Source organism: Puma concolor, chromosome D3, assembly GCF_028749965.1.
Source record: "Puma concolor isolate L17-30 chromosome D3, mPumCon1.1.hap2, whole genome shotgun sequence".
NCBI classification, from domain to species: domain Eukaryota; kingdom Metazoa; phylum Chordata; class Mammalia; order Carnivora; family Felidae; genus Puma; species Puma concolor.
The window spans coordinates 72,812,649-72,830,902 of NC_141678.1; the positions used below are offsets into that span (position 1 = coordinate 72,812,649).

At 34.7% G+C, this 18,254-nt stretch overlaps 1 protein-coding gene across 4 annotated transcripts in view; it reads left to right on the forward strand.

The window, feature by feature from the left end:
- Positions 1–18,254, forward strand: part of DCC (DCC netrin 1 receptor) — a 1,162,490-nt gene that overhangs the window by 875,315 nt on the left and 268,921 nt on the right. For all 4 annotated transcript variants that reach the window (XM_086683010.1, XM_086683011.1, XM_086683012.1 and 1 more), the window contains exon 12: positions 6,286–6,335. In XM_086683010.1, the coding sequence (XP_086539136.1) occupies positions 6,286–6,335 (50 nt within the window). The remainder of the gene's footprint in view (positions 1–6,285; positions 6,336–18,254) is intronic.

Below are 18,254 nucleotides of genomic sequence, written 5' to 3' on the forward strand. Positions count from 1 at the left end.
GAAGGGAAAACCTGAAATCCAGAATGGGTGGGATCTGTTACATTCTTAAGAGGAACCTTATGCCTGAGGGGGTGTGCTGTGGTCAGACACTCCTCCCAGCATTGTTCCAAAATATGTGTTTTTCTCCACCCAGGGACCTCAGGTCCTATCCTTTCCCTCTCTGCCAATTTTATCCTGTCTTTTCCTATCATATTAGTAGGTTATCTTCAAACGTGGGACTACTCCTAAGAGTTCAAATTATTTTTGGGGGGTGGTTTCTTAATGTCTGTAAACACTGACACATTTGTGCATGTGTGTGGACTAATTTACATTGGTGTGCTTCTTTTTATTTCTCATTCTAAAGAGGAGTGGATGACTAAAGGTGTAAATGATGGACAGCCCTCCTATGTATACCTCTTAATTTGAAAATATGTCATAAGATATAGGCCAAATAATCCATTATTTCAGGTATTAAAACTAAATATGAAAGTACATAATTTTAGCTGTACCTTGCCCAACAAATGAAATATTAGACATATTTTCTTAAATGTCATAAAAGAGAGGAAGAACTCTTAATGAAAAAGATGGATTTGGCAAAGCAGTAGCAGAGGAAACTGGACATCTAAGAAAAGGATAATGAAATGTTGGGAAATTTAATGACAAGTGAAAATAAAGGACAACAGAGTATATGATGTGGGGCTAGTGGAAATTCAAGCAGGTGTAGAGATGCAGAGATGGCCTCTATGAATATTAAAAAGGCAACAAGCTATCTCTTTTCAGCAATGGTTTCCATGTTGTTGTATATAATTCTATAAATTATTGATCTGCTGAATTTCAAGGGAAAAAAAGACTTTACCTTGTGATTCCTTAACCAATCCATCATTCTTTAATCTAGAAAAGTATCTGGGCGGATATTTCACACAATATCAGTGGAATGAGGAAGGTCATGCATGTTATTAAGGACAGTGCAGTGAAGACACAGGAGTGATGCTCATTTGCAATTTCAACTTAAAAAAATTTTTATGTAACACCACTTCAGCATCGTTTTTAATGCCCATCCATCTGATTCTGTTATTGAAGATGGAATAGAGTATTTATTGGCAGAATAAATTACTTCACAACTTATAATTATAAAAATAAAAGGAAAACAAATGAAAATGAATATTTTACATAATTTATGTAGATTTCATTCACACTCTGAACTGTAATACTGTGGCCTTATTCTCCACTTTGGTTTTAAATGTCATAAGTGAGAGAGATAGATTATTACTCATTAGTCCAAGAATGATTATCTCTAAGTGTTGTAACAGTTAGGACCTAGAAAATGCCTGTCACTAAATAAAAGGATTTCATGACCCTAACCCAGCAAGCATCATTGTACAAAGGATGCCAACTTCTCTTTATCGATGCATTTGATAGGAGAAAGCAGGAACTGAATGGCCCCTTAGAGTGGGCTCCTGAAACTTGTCTGCAATCTCCTTCACAATCAATTCATCTCTTTGGATTTCCAACAAAAACCCCTGCACTCTTGACTTTCTCTCTCTTATTGTCCAGTCCCCTTCTTTTCGCTCATGCTGATGTCTTCTCTCTGTTGAAGCTGCCCATGCTGTAGTCACACATCCTACAAAGATATATGTTTAATCACTTTTCATAGTCTGCTACTTTCTAGTCCTGAGTTGTAAAGTTGTCTTCTCCTTGACTTTCTGGATGTTATAAAAGGGAGATGTTGTGGAAATTAGATGAGCTAATCCATGTAAGCACCAAAAATATGAACATGGCATATATTTAAGTGTTCAATAAATATTATCTATGACAATGTACGTGTCACTTTTTCTCTGTATACTACACGTTCTTTAATGTGAAGAATGCTGTTATGTCCATCTCTGCATTCATCATCTCAGTAAATATTTACTGAATTAATCAGATAGCTAAGCCAAACAATATAATTGTTTTTATGTGTAGACTTATCTTTAGAACTTTCCATTTATGTGACTAATTTAATAGATGACTGTGCCTAAATACATGCATGTTATTGAGGGTACCATGTTTCTTATCAGGTCAGAGGATAGCATAAACTTGATATTGGGACCAGAGAAAAATTAAATAAAAGCAAAAATGAAATACAAATAATGGGGTTTTTTTCTGAATTAATTATCCCAATGGTCTTCCTGTTATGCTAAAATGCTTATAAAGATTTCTGTCCTGATAAGCTCTCATCTCTAATTTAGCCTGCTTTAATTGTGTTTCTGGGAAGAAAAATTGTTTTTCATTCAAATCCCTCCACTTACTGTATCATTTGTATATAACGATCTGCTTCTTTAATCCCTTTGAGATGGACATCAGATTTAGGCAGTCTAATAGCACGGAATGTAACTAGTTTTACCAATTTGTTCCCAAATATTTTCTCTTGAACCAGTTGATGAGTGTAGGTCATTAAAAGATTTTATGAATCAATTAATATTTATGAGCTTCCATGTCAGCTTGTTCTGTGCCCATAAGCAGAGGGACCCAATTTCATAGACAAGCTTAACTATAAGAATGTGCTTTTTACTGTTATCACTGGTATTTATTGAGTACTTATTAGTACAAGGCCCTGTTCTAATCACTTTGCATTAATAATCTTTAATCCTTATGATGCTATGATTTTTTCTACTTTACAGATGACAAAACTAATATTAGAAAGAGGTCACAAAAGCTAGCCTGGTAAGCAGCAGAGTCAGATCACAAGCTAATAGGAAAAGAAGCAAGATTTAATGTGAAAAATCTTGAGTTTCCCTTATTCTATAATGAAGTTCTTATATCAGTTGCTGAAAGTACAAAGCTCATAATTATATATGAATTATTTCAATCCATAAATTATGTGTACAGGACAGCACACATTTGGTAAGGGGAGGAACTCAAGTACCTGACTCTATGGAGATTGATTTACAAATGTGGGAACTTTATCTACTATACAGAATATATCATCATCATATGTATCAAATCAGCATGTTTCACCATATTGAGGGAGTTTCTAGACTGAATATCTCTGATCAGCCTTAACCAACCTATTATAAATGATAAATTGCTTGACATTTTGAAGAGAAAACAATGAACCATGGCTTTCCTCTTTGCTTCATGAGACAATGAAACATCTTGGGAAGTCAAATAAAGAAAAGCTCAAATAAATGTAGATCCTACTTCCTTCCACCAAGCATCTAATCCTATCTACTTTATCTATTTATGTCTCAGGAATGTGGGAATTGATAGAGGGAGGGAGTGGGGTTTGACAACTAAAAATGCTGTAGAATAAACTCTCTACTTTTTTCCTGATTACATAAGTCAAGAACAGCCCATGTGCTAGAAGTTTGTGAAATTATATGATGGAGCACTTAGCATTTTTCAGTTGGTGCCTATTTTAATTTTCAATGCTTTACAGCATAATTTAAATATGGATCATATTAAATTCTTCCTCATTGTGAGGATGTCAGTCTGTTTAGTTTTTCTGATCACACACATTGTTATTATTTCCAGCCTACTCTAATACTTCGTCTTTTACAAAAACAGAATGTAGAGATGGTCTTATTAAAGCCTCTGCATTCTTCCCTTTCCTGAAGACTGGGAATGTCCACAGGTCTGTGAAGGTAGTTTAGGGAAGTCCATTTCATTATTATAACATTTGAGAAGAGTCGAGAAGATAGGAAGTTTGCCAAGTGCAGAAGAGCCCTTCTGACTATTTTAGCTATAGAGAAAAAAAAATCTTAATATTTTAATCATAGTAACATGAACATAGAATATAAGATAAAGGAATGAAAATTTTGGAGATGAGTTTTAAAGGAAATTTAGCTGTAAAAAAAAAAAAGACTCTTAAAACTCCACGATAAAGGGCATCCAAATGTCAGCAAACATGTGAAAAGATGCTTCACATTACTGATCCTCAAGAAAAAGCAAATAAAAACACTACATACCTACGAAATGACTAAAATGGAAGAGATTCAGAAAAAATAAACGTTGGTAAGGATACGGAGATTCTGGACATTAGCTACATTCTTAGTGGGAGTGTAAATTGGTGGGACCACTTTGGAAAATTTTATCATATGTATATTTTTCCTTGTTTACATATGTAAAACCCCCATAGAGGTTTTACTTCTACCAGGATTTCCACTGTTAGGTATATAAAGGTATATAAAGAAGAAAATGAGTGTAGTTGTTTGTCAAAAGACATGTACAAAAATTTTCATAGGAGATTTAGTCTCACAGTTTTAAATCTAAAGTAGTCGAAGGCCATTCATCAACAGAATGAGTAAATATAAAATAGAATAGTCATATAATATAATACGTAGGAGCTATAAAAGACAAACAGAAGCACCAAAACTACTGCTAGATGCAACAGATGAATGAATCTCAAGAAATAATAACGAGTAAGAGAAACCAGCCTAGAAATAATAACCGATTTCATTTTTAGTAAGCTTAAAAGCAAGCTAAACTAATCGATGGTGTTGGAAGTCAGAATAGTGGTTACTCTTAGAAGGGTATTGGTTGTGAGGGGACTCAAATGAACTTTCCAGGATACTATATATTCTAAATCTTCATCTAGGTGGTGTTTAAATGCGAACACACCCACACACATACAACTGTATCCAATCATGCATACAAGATTTGTGCATTATACTATATGTATGTTATACCTTAATTAAAAAAAATAAAACTGCAAAAAGAAAGCTTGTTATGACTAAAACTCTAAGTATGATAAAAAGTTTTATTATTTCTTATAATCTCTCTGTTAATTAATTAATTCAACACATATTTGCTGAATGTGACACTCTTATTGATACTGAGGATTCAGCATCCAAAGAGGCAAAAATCCTGGTCCCTGTGGGGAATTATATTCTTTATTTGAAAAGAAATATAATATGAGCTAAAGTAAGTTGAATAATAAAATCTATTTATTAAATTATAAAATACTTTTCGAAAGGATTATTGACCTAATTCATGAAAATAAGACCAGTGAGTGTTATTTATCACAAACTACATTGGCCACAGCTTTTATCAAGTACTAAGATAAGAAGTTCAAAATCAAAACAAAGTGATTAAAATTCTTATGGTGTCCAGGAAGGTCCAAGAGCTAATATTTAAGTAAGTATTTGTTTTTTCATGTAATCATTGAGTCAGTAAATATTAGTTGAATGTCAGTTTGAAGGCTGTAAAGATTAATGAGACATATACCCTCATGGTGAATACTTTCAGAAAGTAAACTCAGAGTAGGGCATAATGAATTCAAGGGGAAAATACAAGTTCCCTATAGAAATATAGATATTGTCCAAGTTCAAGTTAAAGAAGGGGCAATGTGACAGAAAATGGCCTTTAAATTCTTGAAAATGCTAAGAGCAATTCTTCTCTGTTAATCAATTTGTCATGAACAAATAGGGACTATATTTTACAGATTAACATACGTTAAGCATTTATTGAATGCTACTTCTGTTTCTTTTGGGGGGCGAAAAACATTGTTTATGATTTATCCAAGACATCTAGGATAGTGTCTTACACATAATAGCTGTTCAGCGAATGGTTGTCTTTGAATTATTCACAAAATAGAATATTCACTTTTTGATATAGTAAATATTTATTACAAGTATTATAAAGAAATTTGTATATATTCTTCCTTTTCCCATGAAGGAATTGGGCAATCAAAATGCAAGCAAGAGAAAAACAAAAACAAAAACAGAAAATCTACAAAGAAAAATAAACTGCCTTTTTTGTTCCTGGAATTGACTCACTGAATGTTATTTGATAACTTGCTTGCATCTGTGACACATAGGTTTAATTACATACAGATAAAAAGAGGGATGTATTTCATCTTTTCTCTTTTTAAGAGATAATAAAGATTGCATTAAGGGGATTAAGCAACATGACTGACCATTAGAATGACATATTTTATAATAAAACCATGCAGATCCTGAAATGCACAACGTCTTAAGCCTTTAAAACCACTCCAGGAAATCTCTGGTGTGTTTTTATTGGCTTCTCTGGGAAGGTAATAATAAGAAAGCTGTAATTAAATGGCAGTGTTTGGTATCACGGCAGGTGCTTTCTTACCAAACAGTTTTGGGGGCTCCCTATATGGATAACTGGCCTACCAAGTAAGAACAAATAAACAGATGCAGTTATTTTCCATCTCTCCAGGAAAATTTTGAAGTGCCACCTGGATCAGCCTACCTAATTATCATCATGAACTGTGAAAGTCATGCTTTCTTTTTTCACAGAGGGTTGTTGTTTCTCTTTTATGACTTTGGCAGTAACCACCTCACCTTGTTTTATTCCCTTTAGTGCCAAGTGCCCCGCCTCAGAACGTCTCCCTGGAAGTAGTTAATTCAAGGGTAAGTCATGGAAAGTTTCACTATTTCAGCACTTACATGTGTAATTTTCACTTACCCATTCATTCACCTTCTTGGGAGGCAGGGTGGTTTCCGTGTGAAGAAATGTTCCAGAACAGCACAGGGAGTGAGTGGCATTGATTCCACATCTTCTTCAACCACACTTGAATTAAAGGGAACATTTGTTTACTAACAGCACACAGTTTTATGAATGTGACAGTGATTAAAGTCTATTCCATCAGGAAACAAAGATGTCCATTTACCTATAGTGGCTACATAGGACATAATGTGTTAGAGCACTTGAATGAAGAAATGAACATCTTCACGTTGAGAGAGGTGGAATAGAGACTTTGCTTCCTGACAGATTAGTTAGAATGGAATATTTTATCATAATCTCTATTTTTTACTTGTAAATATATACATTGAAGGCCCTTCTTGAGGTCCAATAAGGTTATATTTATGAAACAGTGTTATCCATCGATTAGTGTTTTCCTGGCCTGGAAAGTTGATATAACTTTCAAATGGACTTAAAGTAAGCTAGGTATAGCTGAAGATAAGGAACCTAATGCCAGAAATCAGTTTGCTAGAAACATCTCCTTATTTCAAGTGTGCCTTGGGTTTGAAAATCAGCTAAAGCCATATAGTACAGTGAAGCAAACAAGGGTTGGTTTGGCTTGGCTCTTTCATCGCTTGGTTGTGTGCTCTCAGGGAAATAATTTCACTATCCCTGAACCTCACTGAGTGGAGGCGGGGCCGGGAGGGCAGCCTAACTGGTGTCTAAGCTCTGGAAGACAGCAGGGAAATTATAGGAGTCTTAGAGAAAGTCATACTCTAGTTTTTATCCTAGCTTTCTCTTTTAATACCTGTATGTGATCTTAGAAAAGTCTCTAACCTCAACAAACCTCAGTTTCTATACTCATGTAATTTGAATGTTAATGCTTTCCTTATTGATTTATCATGAGGAAGTAGTAATATAACATATACATAGGATCTAACTTTGTGTCGGTAGCTATTACTTCCCTCAATGTACAATTCCTTGCCAAATTTTGCAGAAATCTCTGATGAAGCCCTGTTTTGTGACTTTGAACAGATTTGCCTGTCAAATAAATTTGTCTTTTGGAACAGGTGAAATGTCTCTAAAATTGTTAGCCTCTTTTATTTTTAGTCCCTATATTGGATAAGAACTAGTAAAACAAGTTTAAAATTAAAAGGAGTAAAATAAGTGAACTTAGAAAAAAAAAAAGCTAAAGGAAAATAACCAGAGATAAGTATTCCCTAAAAACTATATTTTTATTGGCAACAACATTAAATGTTTTACAGATGCACCATTCAAATTAAGAGAATGCCAAACCATAGTCAAGTAGATTTTTACAATTATTGTAGGTTGTTAATGAGTGAAATTTGGAAAACACATTTTGATTCTATTGTTTTAATTACTTATTTTTATCAGAGTTCTCACCTGCCTCACATCTTTCCTCCAAGACAGAACATAGAATTGATACAAGCTATTTATGTGTATGTATGTGTGCTCTTATTCCATACAGTCTACTCTAGTAAAAGATGAATGTTTTCTTCTGAAATGTGAAGAAGGCATTATTGAATGACCTTGGATGCTGACTACATTTAAATATGGATTTTTTTTTTTTTACCTCCCTCAAAGGGGAATTCCTGTTTCACAAAATTGGATTTTCAACTGATTTCTATATGTATATACAAATATCCCAACCTGTCCTTTTCTATAATATGCAATGCTTGCAACGACCAAATATAAGCACTCCTGTTTCTATCCTCTTGAGGTTATATCTGGAACATTGCACTGCTAGAAAATTTAACTTGTTCATTAGCTTTTTAGAATGAATACAGCAGGCCCAGGCACTGGAAAGCCTCTCCTTCTCTTTGTTATCTTATTTCCTAGCTTTTATGGAAATATAAATTATGAATTTGGATTATTCTTGGATTGTTACCAAGGAGAAAGAAACTAGATGGCAAAAACACTTTTGTTTTGTTTTTATTCCCGATGATGATGAGGAAAAAGACAAAAACAATATTATATTTTGATGTTCTTATGTTTGAAACAAAAGAAAAGTTCTCAAATATATTAATATTTACCCCTGGCTATTGCCATTTTAAGAAACAAAATTTATTTAAAAAGGAATATTTTAGTTATGTAAGTAGTATTATTATCTTTAAACTAAAAGAATTAAACATTTATGTCATTCATTTTACTTGAGGTTTCTATTTAATATAGAAGGAACAGAGCCATATTTAAAATTTTTTATTCTAGGGGCGCCTGGGTGGCGCAGTCCGTTAAGCGTCCGACTTCAGCCAGGTCACGATCTCGCGGTCCGTGAGCTCGAGCCCCGTGTCAGGCTCTGGGCTGATGGCTCAGAGCCTGGAGCCTGTTTCCGATTCTGTGTCTCCCTCTCTCTCTGCCCCTCCCCCGTTCATGCTCTGTCTCTCTCTGTCCCCAAAAAAATAAATAAACGTTGAAAAAAAAATAAAATAAAATTTTTTATTCTATATAACATTGCAATTACTGAACTTAACTCATTTTTTTACTGACAGTCAATGAGAATTGACTGGTGGTGTTAATATCTGTGCACACAGATGACTAGGATTTCTTTCTTTTTTAGGTTTATTTATTTTGAGAGAGATAGAGAACATGCACACATGTGTGGGGGAGAGGCAAAGAGAGGGAGAGAGAGAATCCCAGGCAGGCTCTGCACACGTGGGACTCAAACTCACAAATCATGAGATCATGACCTGAGATGAAGTCAGATGCTTAACTGACTGAGCCACCTAGGTGCCCTGATGGTTAGCATTTCTGTACATAAAAGTGAAAATTCACTTCAGTGAATGGTATAAATGACCATTTATATGGTATAAAATGGCCATTTAAATGACCATTTATATGGTATAAAATGACCATTTAGAGGTACTTGTTAAGGTTCTGGCTCCCAGTAAGCCAATAGGACTGAGAAATCCTGTTTTAGATTATGTCAATAGTAAGGTTCTTACACATTTAGATAAAAGAACCAAAAGAAATTATGTTACTTTATTGTCCTTAAAACCCCCATACAGCAGATTACCTTTATAAAGCTATAATCATAGAACAGATTTGATTCTCTTTCTGCAAGCTAACAATGAACACAAATTTTGTTCTGAAGAAATGGCTTTACCTATAGATACTAGATTTTAGGTAATAATGAGTCATGATTGTGTGGTTATTTCTCATACTAAAATTTCTTTACAAGAAATAACATCTTCATTAAAAAAGAGAAAATAATGGTTTACACTATGGACTTTAAAATGTAACTGTTTTATTGAGAAAACTTTATAATAATTTTCTTAAGATTTTACTTTGAAATTCAATTATTATTTGAAGAAGTAAATTTTTTTAATTTTTTTAATGTTTATTTTTGAGAGAGAGATAGAGATAGCATGAGCATGAGTGGGGGAGGAGCAGAGAGAGAGAGGGAGACACAGAATCTGAAACAGGCTCCAGGCTCTGAGCTGTCAGCACAGAGCCCAACACGGGGCTCAAACTCACAAACCATGAGATCATGACCTCAGCTGAAGCCGGACGCTCAAATGACTGAGCCACCCAGGCACCCCTGAAGAAATAAATATTACAACTTAATTAGTTGGCTAGAATATAAAGCCTAAATTTGTATAGTCTTGGAAGGGCTTATGTTGGTACTTAACCATTTTCCTATGTTCCAATACAAAAGTTCTGAGAATAAGAATATTTAGAGAATGCTAGAATTCAGGATGCTGGGCCCTGGTGCTAGCTCTTTGAGATCTTAGAAAGTCAAGGTTAGTTTCATCGATTCATTCAACATTTACTGTGTACTTACGATAGATCTACTATGTACTGTATACATACACACATGCATTTATACATACATACACACTGCATATACACCTACTATACATATCCAGTCTCTGCCTTCATGGAATTAATAGTTTAATAGGGAAACATATGAGAGAAAATTCACTTTTAATCTAACCAAATTTGATCTATTATAACTCCTCAAAGTTGACATTATTTTCTCACTGTTAACATGAGAGGGTTGGAGAGACAATCTCTAAAATCTTGTATGGCTCCAAACATCTATTGCTGAAATATCACTTGTTAGGCCTTTTCTCAATCATTTTATCTTTACAGAATTAGAGAAAATTGCACAAGTATATTGATTAAAGTATACTGGACTCAATTCACATGTGTTCAGATATTTATTGACTGAGACTATAGGCTGGTTACAAAGAATGAAATAAAAAAATAAACAAAATCCAGTATATCATCAGGCATGGATTCTTGTTCAGGTTGAGGTTTTTTTTCATGTATAATAGTGGTTTCCTCTCATTATATCTTTGCACCTCTCTAGTGTTGAAATTCTTATCCTTGGATACCAGGTACATCTATGTGGATGTAATTTTTTTTTTTTGCATTCCGGAAGCTAATACCCAGTTAGTCACTCACTGTTTGATAATGTGTGTGCTGTCTTAATTGCAACAGGAGAAAAGGGACTGGTGTCTTCTTGTGTCTTAGTTCCTCACTCCCCTGTGTGTCAGCATATTTTAGCATGCTTAAGTAACTTGAAAATTAGTTTACTGATCATTCAAATCCCTTTACTTAAACACTACCCAAAGGGAGAATTAAAACAGCAATTTCCAACTCCAGAAAACATACTGATCATTTTCGCCCCAGATATTTTAACATCTTTTTTCTTTCTTTTCTCTTTTTCTTCCTTTCTTTTCTTTCTGGAAAAACAAAACAAAAAGTGACGTGGAGATAATCTAAGTGCTGTGTCACTGGGTAACCTCAGAGGGGTCTGCTTCTGAAGATGTGGTGTGACAGAATGAGTTTGACTAAGGTCTCTGTCTCCTGTCATTGGACTGGTTCTCTTATCAACAGAACTTGATAGTTAGGTGGACAGCTGAATGAGTCATTTGCGTTTGACTCCCAACTGGGATACCCTCTTGTTAGGGACTGTGATGGAAATTGTAAAAGTGAGGAAAGGGGAAAGAGGAAGAATGAAAAACAAAGAGCTGGTGTGAGTTATAATATTTATTTGCAGATCCTCTGTGCCCCCTCCCCCCACCCCGGCCCCGATTTAAGGTTTCTTCTCTTGGCTGTCCACAGGGCACTTAAATTCGTACCACTCTCTGCTGTATCTCATCTCCCCTGAACACATACCGCTCACACAGGTGTTCTAGATCCTTTTCTTCAGTCTGACCATGCTTCCTGTGAATGCTGATCTCCCCCTTGTATGTTGCACATAGGCATAAGTCTCAGATATCTCATGAAAACAAACTTTTTGTTTGTTTCGCTCCCTGTCATCCTAAATCCTTCATAAAATACACTTTGGCCACTGAGTTATTTGGAGCCAGAGCCCTGAGTCCTCCTCCAACATATACAGTTGGTTTCTGAAATGCATTTAATGTGGAGACAGAGGACATATAGGAGACCTTAGGTGATTCATACCATGCAAAGAAAAATTAGAAACTGGTATTTACAATAATGTTTACATTCCAAACTTCCCACTGGGGTTTTTAATCATAATACACAGAGAATTTCTGCTTGATTATAGTGTGTGGTCCAGTTATTCATCAATTCAATTCAAACGGATATAGATCTCTTATATTTATTTCAGTTATTTTTCACTGATGCATTACACGAGTGTTCTTTGAGCATAGATAATGTGACTGAAATGGTCTTGGGAAGGGTCTGAGGGTAGGAGCCTAACTATAAGGAAGACAATGTTTTCTAGTATTTCTTATAGTCTAGCCTTTCTGTTTTTGCCTAGAATTTGTAGAATATGCTCGCTATAAGTTTTAATGTTGTGTTAAAATCAGACACCATGAAATAATTCATGAGAAATCCCTCAAGAATAAAACTATTTGGTCTGTAATTTGGAAGGAACCCATCTTCAGATATCTGTTATCCTGCTTATATTAAAAAAAAAGGTACATTTTATTGTAGTAAAATACATATAACATAAAATTTGCCATTTTAACAATTTTTAAGTGTATGGTAAGTGACATAAGTACATTCATATCAATGTGAGATCATCACCACCATCCACTCCCAGAATGCTTTTTATCTCCTCAAATTGAAACTTTCCCCATTAAATAATAATGGCCCATTTCTCCAAGGCCAAGGGCCCTTTCTCCAAGGCCCTGCGAACTACCATGCTACTTTCTGCGACCTGACTTGTTTTATAAAAAATGAGTGGACTGATTCATGAAAAGAAATGTGATTGCCTTTTACTTTATCTTAATAGAGAAATGAGAACACTCTTAAAGTTTTATATCTTCGCAGGGAAATGAAGGATCTAATGAATCATAGTAGTCAAGAATATAGGCAGATGCTTTAATTGGCTGGGAAGAAATACCTCACTTCCATTATTGATACTGCTTTCAGAATACTTCTGTTTCCAAGGTCCCACGTTTATGAATTATTTTTTTAAAAATGTACTAACAAAACCAACTGGCATAGTTAATAATAAGGAACCAGAAATAGGTGCATGGGATTGTTCTGGAATGACTCTGAAAACATGATTTGGTCACCAGGATCAATTTCATATCCCATCACAATTTAGCTAGTAAGCCAGTAGCTAAATTGATCCTTTGATTTTCTTTTGGAGTTCCAATAAATCAACAGTTTCCATCTTTTTTTTTTTTTTTCCCTAGTGAAAACACAGTGAATGGATAAACTCTGATGGGAAGGATATTAGGAGAGTAAAAATAAATAAATAGCCAATTTTTAAATAATTTAAATGCACCATGCCAATTTAAATACATTCTGTAAATAAGCTGAATAAGAGAATACACCATAAATTCAAAACATATCTTCGTATCACACTATCACTCATTCTCTCAGAGCTGTTCTTGGAGAGTACTGACTCATGATACTTTCCCAGCAATGATGTTGTATGGTTTAAAAGTTGTGTGAAATATAAGTCCCCTATTAGAGATACTAAAGGCTGTGAAAAGTATTTAACTCTGTTTTGGTCAAATGATTTCTTTATAGATGCCTTTTATACTAAACACTATCTTTAAAACTTTTCCATGTTACTTATCTTGGTAATATCATACACATTCCAAACAACTATGTAGTCCATAAGTTGAGCTAACTCATCCCCACAAAATTAATTTAAAATAAAAATATAGGGGTGCCAGGTGGCTTGGTTGGTTAGGTAACTGACTCTTGATTTTGACTCAGGTCATGATCTCACAGTCAGGAGATTCAGCCCTGTGTTGGGCTCCAATTCAGAGTGGAGATTTTCTTTCTCTCTTGCTCTTTGTCCCTTCCCCACTTGTGTTGTCACTGTCTCTCTCAAAAATAAATACACTTAAAAAAATAAAATAAAGTAAAACTATAAATTAAGCATAAAAAGAAGAAAAACTAAATTTATAAAAAAACTAGAAACAAATCTAGGAAGAGTCTTTACAAAGTGTCTATGTGCATAACTATGGAATATGGAGTTGAGAATGACCCATGACTTCTCTGACAGGATTTGAATAAATTAGAGGCATGATTAAATCTCCATATCTAGGGGTGCCTGGGTGGCTCAGTTGGTTAAGCATCTGACTCTTGATTTCAGCTCAGATCATGATCTCAGGGTTCATAAGGTTCAAGCCCCATATTGGACTCCAGGCTGACAGCCTACTTAGGATTCTCTGTCTCTCTCCCTCTCTCTCTCTGCCCCTCCATACCACACACATGCACTTGTTCTCTTTTTCTCTCTCTCTGTCTCTCTCTCTCTCAAAAAAATCTCCACATCTATATAAACTTTTTATAATGTAAACAGGATTACAAAAACATTTTCTAGAATGTTTCAAATACATGTATCATTTTTTGTTGTTGTGTGTTTGGGGGTTATTGTATTTTGTTCTTTCCAAATTTATTCTCATTATTGCCATATAGGATACCTGCAGAAAGGATTTGGAGAAACAGACTAAAATATATGGTAAAATACCACCCTCTTGGGAGTTCTAGCCCCACTTTAATATCACCTTGTAATTTGTACTTCATCACACACATTTCTAATGGCTCCATTTCTGGTTGACTCTGAAGGCAAAGCTCACTTTAGCCTCCCCATGAAGTTTAATGAGATTTCCCTCAAGTCATACATTTTTGAAAAGTGGGAGGTTTAATAATGGGCCTAAATTAAATGAACCTAGGTCTAGTGATAAGATCTCTGATTTTAATTTAGTTCAAGGAAGTTGCCCTTATGGTTGGAATGGTTGATTAGTTAGAGGACATGAATAGATTCAGTCCTACCAGTAGTGATTTGAATTTAGAGATGTTGAAACATTCACTTACATGCAAAAAACTTAATTTACTTGTCTAGCTTAAAATATTGATTACCTTAGAAAACAACTGTTAAAATACAAATCCTTCATCTGAAATATTTAAGACATTAGCATAAGTTATTTTAACTAACATTTTGATACATATTTAAGGAGCACCTAATTCTAACAATAATACTGCCGGTAACTAACTTTTCAGCAGGTATTCTGTGCCTGGCAAGGCGCTAACCACTTAAAATACTATTTTATTTACTTCTGTTATAATAACCCTATAAGTTCTAGTTGTTAAACTTATTACTGGAATATTAACTTTGAACTGAGCTTATTACTGGAAAAGCTACAACGAAGGCAGCCAAATCTCCTCTTTTCCTAGAGCTTACGTAAATTCAAATACAAGGAGGCAGGTTAATAAGCAAACAAAGGATTGAACAATTAACACAAGAATAAGTTATGTGAAGAAAACTAAACACAATAATATGATAGAGAAGCACCAAATTTAAATCATATTTCAAGGAAAAGCCTTTTAAGAAAGTGACACGTGTTGAATTCAGGAATATGAAAACGGCCAATTTGTTTGTTTGTTTGTTTGTTTGTTTGTTGCACATTTAGGATAAGGCATTCCACATAAAGCTCATAGCTAGTTCAAAAACCTTGGCAGGGGAACCGTCCGTGCATGATTGAAATAACAGTCATACGCATGGATCACAGATCTCTGGGTCAGAGCCAGATCGTGTGGGGCTTTATAGGGCATGCTGAAAATTAGAATTTCATTCTGTGGATGATGAAAAGAGTTTTGAAAGGGGAGTGATCTCTTTTTAAAACATCACATTGGGGGCGCCTGGGTGGCGCAGTCGGTTAAGCGGCCGACTTCAACCAGGTCACGATCTCACGGTCCGTGAGTTCGAGCCCCGCGTCGGGCTCTGGGCTGATGGCTCAGAGCCTGGAGCCTGTTTCCGATTCTGTGTCTCCCTCTCTCTCTGCCCCTCGCCCGTTCATGCTCTGTCTCTCTCTGTCCCCCCAAAAAATAAATAAACGTTGAAAAAAAAAATTAAAAGATCACATTGGCTGCTGTGAGGAAAATTATTGGGGATGGGCAGAGTAGAAGCAGGGACACCGTTTAGGAGACAATTGAGTAATCTGTATGAGATGATTGTAGCTGGGACCTGGGAGTCATTACAGCCGATGAAGAGAGAAATGGGAAAAATCATGATGTGTGTTGCATTTAGAACCAATAAGATTGGCTAATGGATTGGATATAAAGGGCAGGGGAAAGAGAAGGATCAAAGATAGAGACTAGATCTTTGCTACAGGAAATGAGTGCGCTGTGGGGCTGTTTAATGAGATAAGGATGAGTGCAGAAAAAGATTGGTTTAGAGGAAACAATCAATTAGTTTTTGGACATTTTGAATTTGAGATAAGTACTGGACATACAATTAGGGATGTCAATCATGTAGACAATCAGGCATATGAGACCAGAGGTCTGATGACAGGTCATGACAGGATATATAAATTTAGGAGTCACTGTCATATCAATGACACCTAGGGAGAGATTATAGTTAGAAAACCAAATGGCTGAATCTTGGAACACTGCACATTTAGTGATTGGACAGATGAGAAGGAGCAAGAGTGGTAAGAGAAAACAAAGAGGGATGGTGTCACAGAAGATAGAGTGCTGCCAACTATGTCAGTGCTGATGAAAAATAGAGTAAAATAATGACGGCAATGCGACCACTTGGGAGGGAGCATGAAAATGGAGAGAAGGGCGAGGGTACTGCAGAGTGTGACCGCAGATGATGTTTTTGTGGAGTTTTGTTCTGCAGTGCAACAGGAAATGAATGGTAACTTTAGGGCATGGTAGGCTTGAAAGAGGTTTTACTGCTTGTTTTATTTATTTACTGTTGTTGTTGTTTCCTTTTTTAATAGTTGTGTTCATATGAGAATTCAATAATTTCCTAAATACAAGCTTCAAAGTAAAGCTTTAGCAAGTTAAGTTACCTGACTGGCAATGCATGGAATTCTTACCAGGTTGTACTGTTTGGTTTACAGTTTAAGTCATTCAAGTGGTTTATAATTATTTGTGCACTAGGGGATAAAAAAGCACCAATATAATAAATATTTTTTTCACATCATAGATGAAATCACAAAACAATGATCTCAATTTCCTTTCAAAATCTAATCGTTTGAAAAGAGCATTTATTTCCAATATTCAATCCTTAAACTTTCTTAGTGTGAGATCAACTGATACACTAGAGATGAGAATGGAAATACTAAAAAGAGGTGCTATACATAATATCTACTAACTACTCAGACATTCTTCTGACACTGATGATATCCATTTTTTAACTGATTTCCTTAGATCTAAAAAGAACTCTGAAAATAAGTGTAACATTTATAAACTTATCAACTATAAGTTGATCTTAAAAAGAAATTCTTAAAAAGAATTTCTAAGTCTCTTGAAAAGAAATTCTAAAGATGTCTTTCTTCCCAATACACACGGCAATATTTTCCTGATGAGCAAAAGCACCTTATGATAAGGGAATATGTAAAGCAAGTATTTTCTACAAATTAATATAGAAATTTATGTGCATAAAGGTGTAGTCATCCCAGCTGTATACCTCTCCAAATTATTTATACAATCTTAAAGACTTCTGGAATTTCCAAATGTAATTCTGGTTTTTCCGGAATTCCAAGTTCTAGAGTACACTTATTAATGAAACTTTGAAAGGGAAAAAAAAATGAGATCACAGAGAAGAGCTTTACTTCAGCTCTCAAGGTTCGTTAGCAATAAAATAAAACTTGTGATTGATTGATTGATTTTTAGCAGCAATGGTCTAGAACCATTAGGAGATGTATGTTAGATTCACAGAAAATGCAGATCAGAACACTTGCCATACATTTTATTAGCAAGCATGTTAATTTTAAAAATAAACAAAACTAAACCAAAAGGGCATAAATTAGATGAGAAACCTAGAGCAAGAGCAAATGTTCCCAGGTAATAGTGCAACTATCTAAATAAGAGTATTATTTTCAGATATAGCTGCTTTAGCAACCAAACTAAGTCTTTTCTATCATTGCCCTGAAGTCATTTTACTTTAATCTCATTAGAAAGCCCACTAACATTACATAATTTGAACATATACTCTCAATAACACTGAACACTGAAATCTATTTATTTATACATTTATTATGTTGCTTTTTCAAATAGAAAATGATAGCTTCCATTAATTGTCCAAAGCTGTCCAAAACATCACTCAGTCCACTGGAAAACTCTCCACGAGAAGTTGACAATCTAAAAGGGTAATTATCCTTGTGTTTCATAAACATTTTAAGAAAATACCCTACATATTGTATTGAATAGAGATGGACTTTTCAAATCCATTGAAAAGTATGTAATAGTAGGTTAAAAAGTGTAGACCAATTTAATATTTTCAGGAAATTAACTTATGATCATATTACATATCTAATCTTCATAGAACTAGGAGAAATTGCTTGTGTCTTCTACAAATTCCTTTGTTCCAAAGCAAACAAGAAATTCTTTTTTTTTTTTTTTTTTTTTGGTAATAACTCAAGTTCCTCCTATCTAAGCATTTCTCATACTTCAGA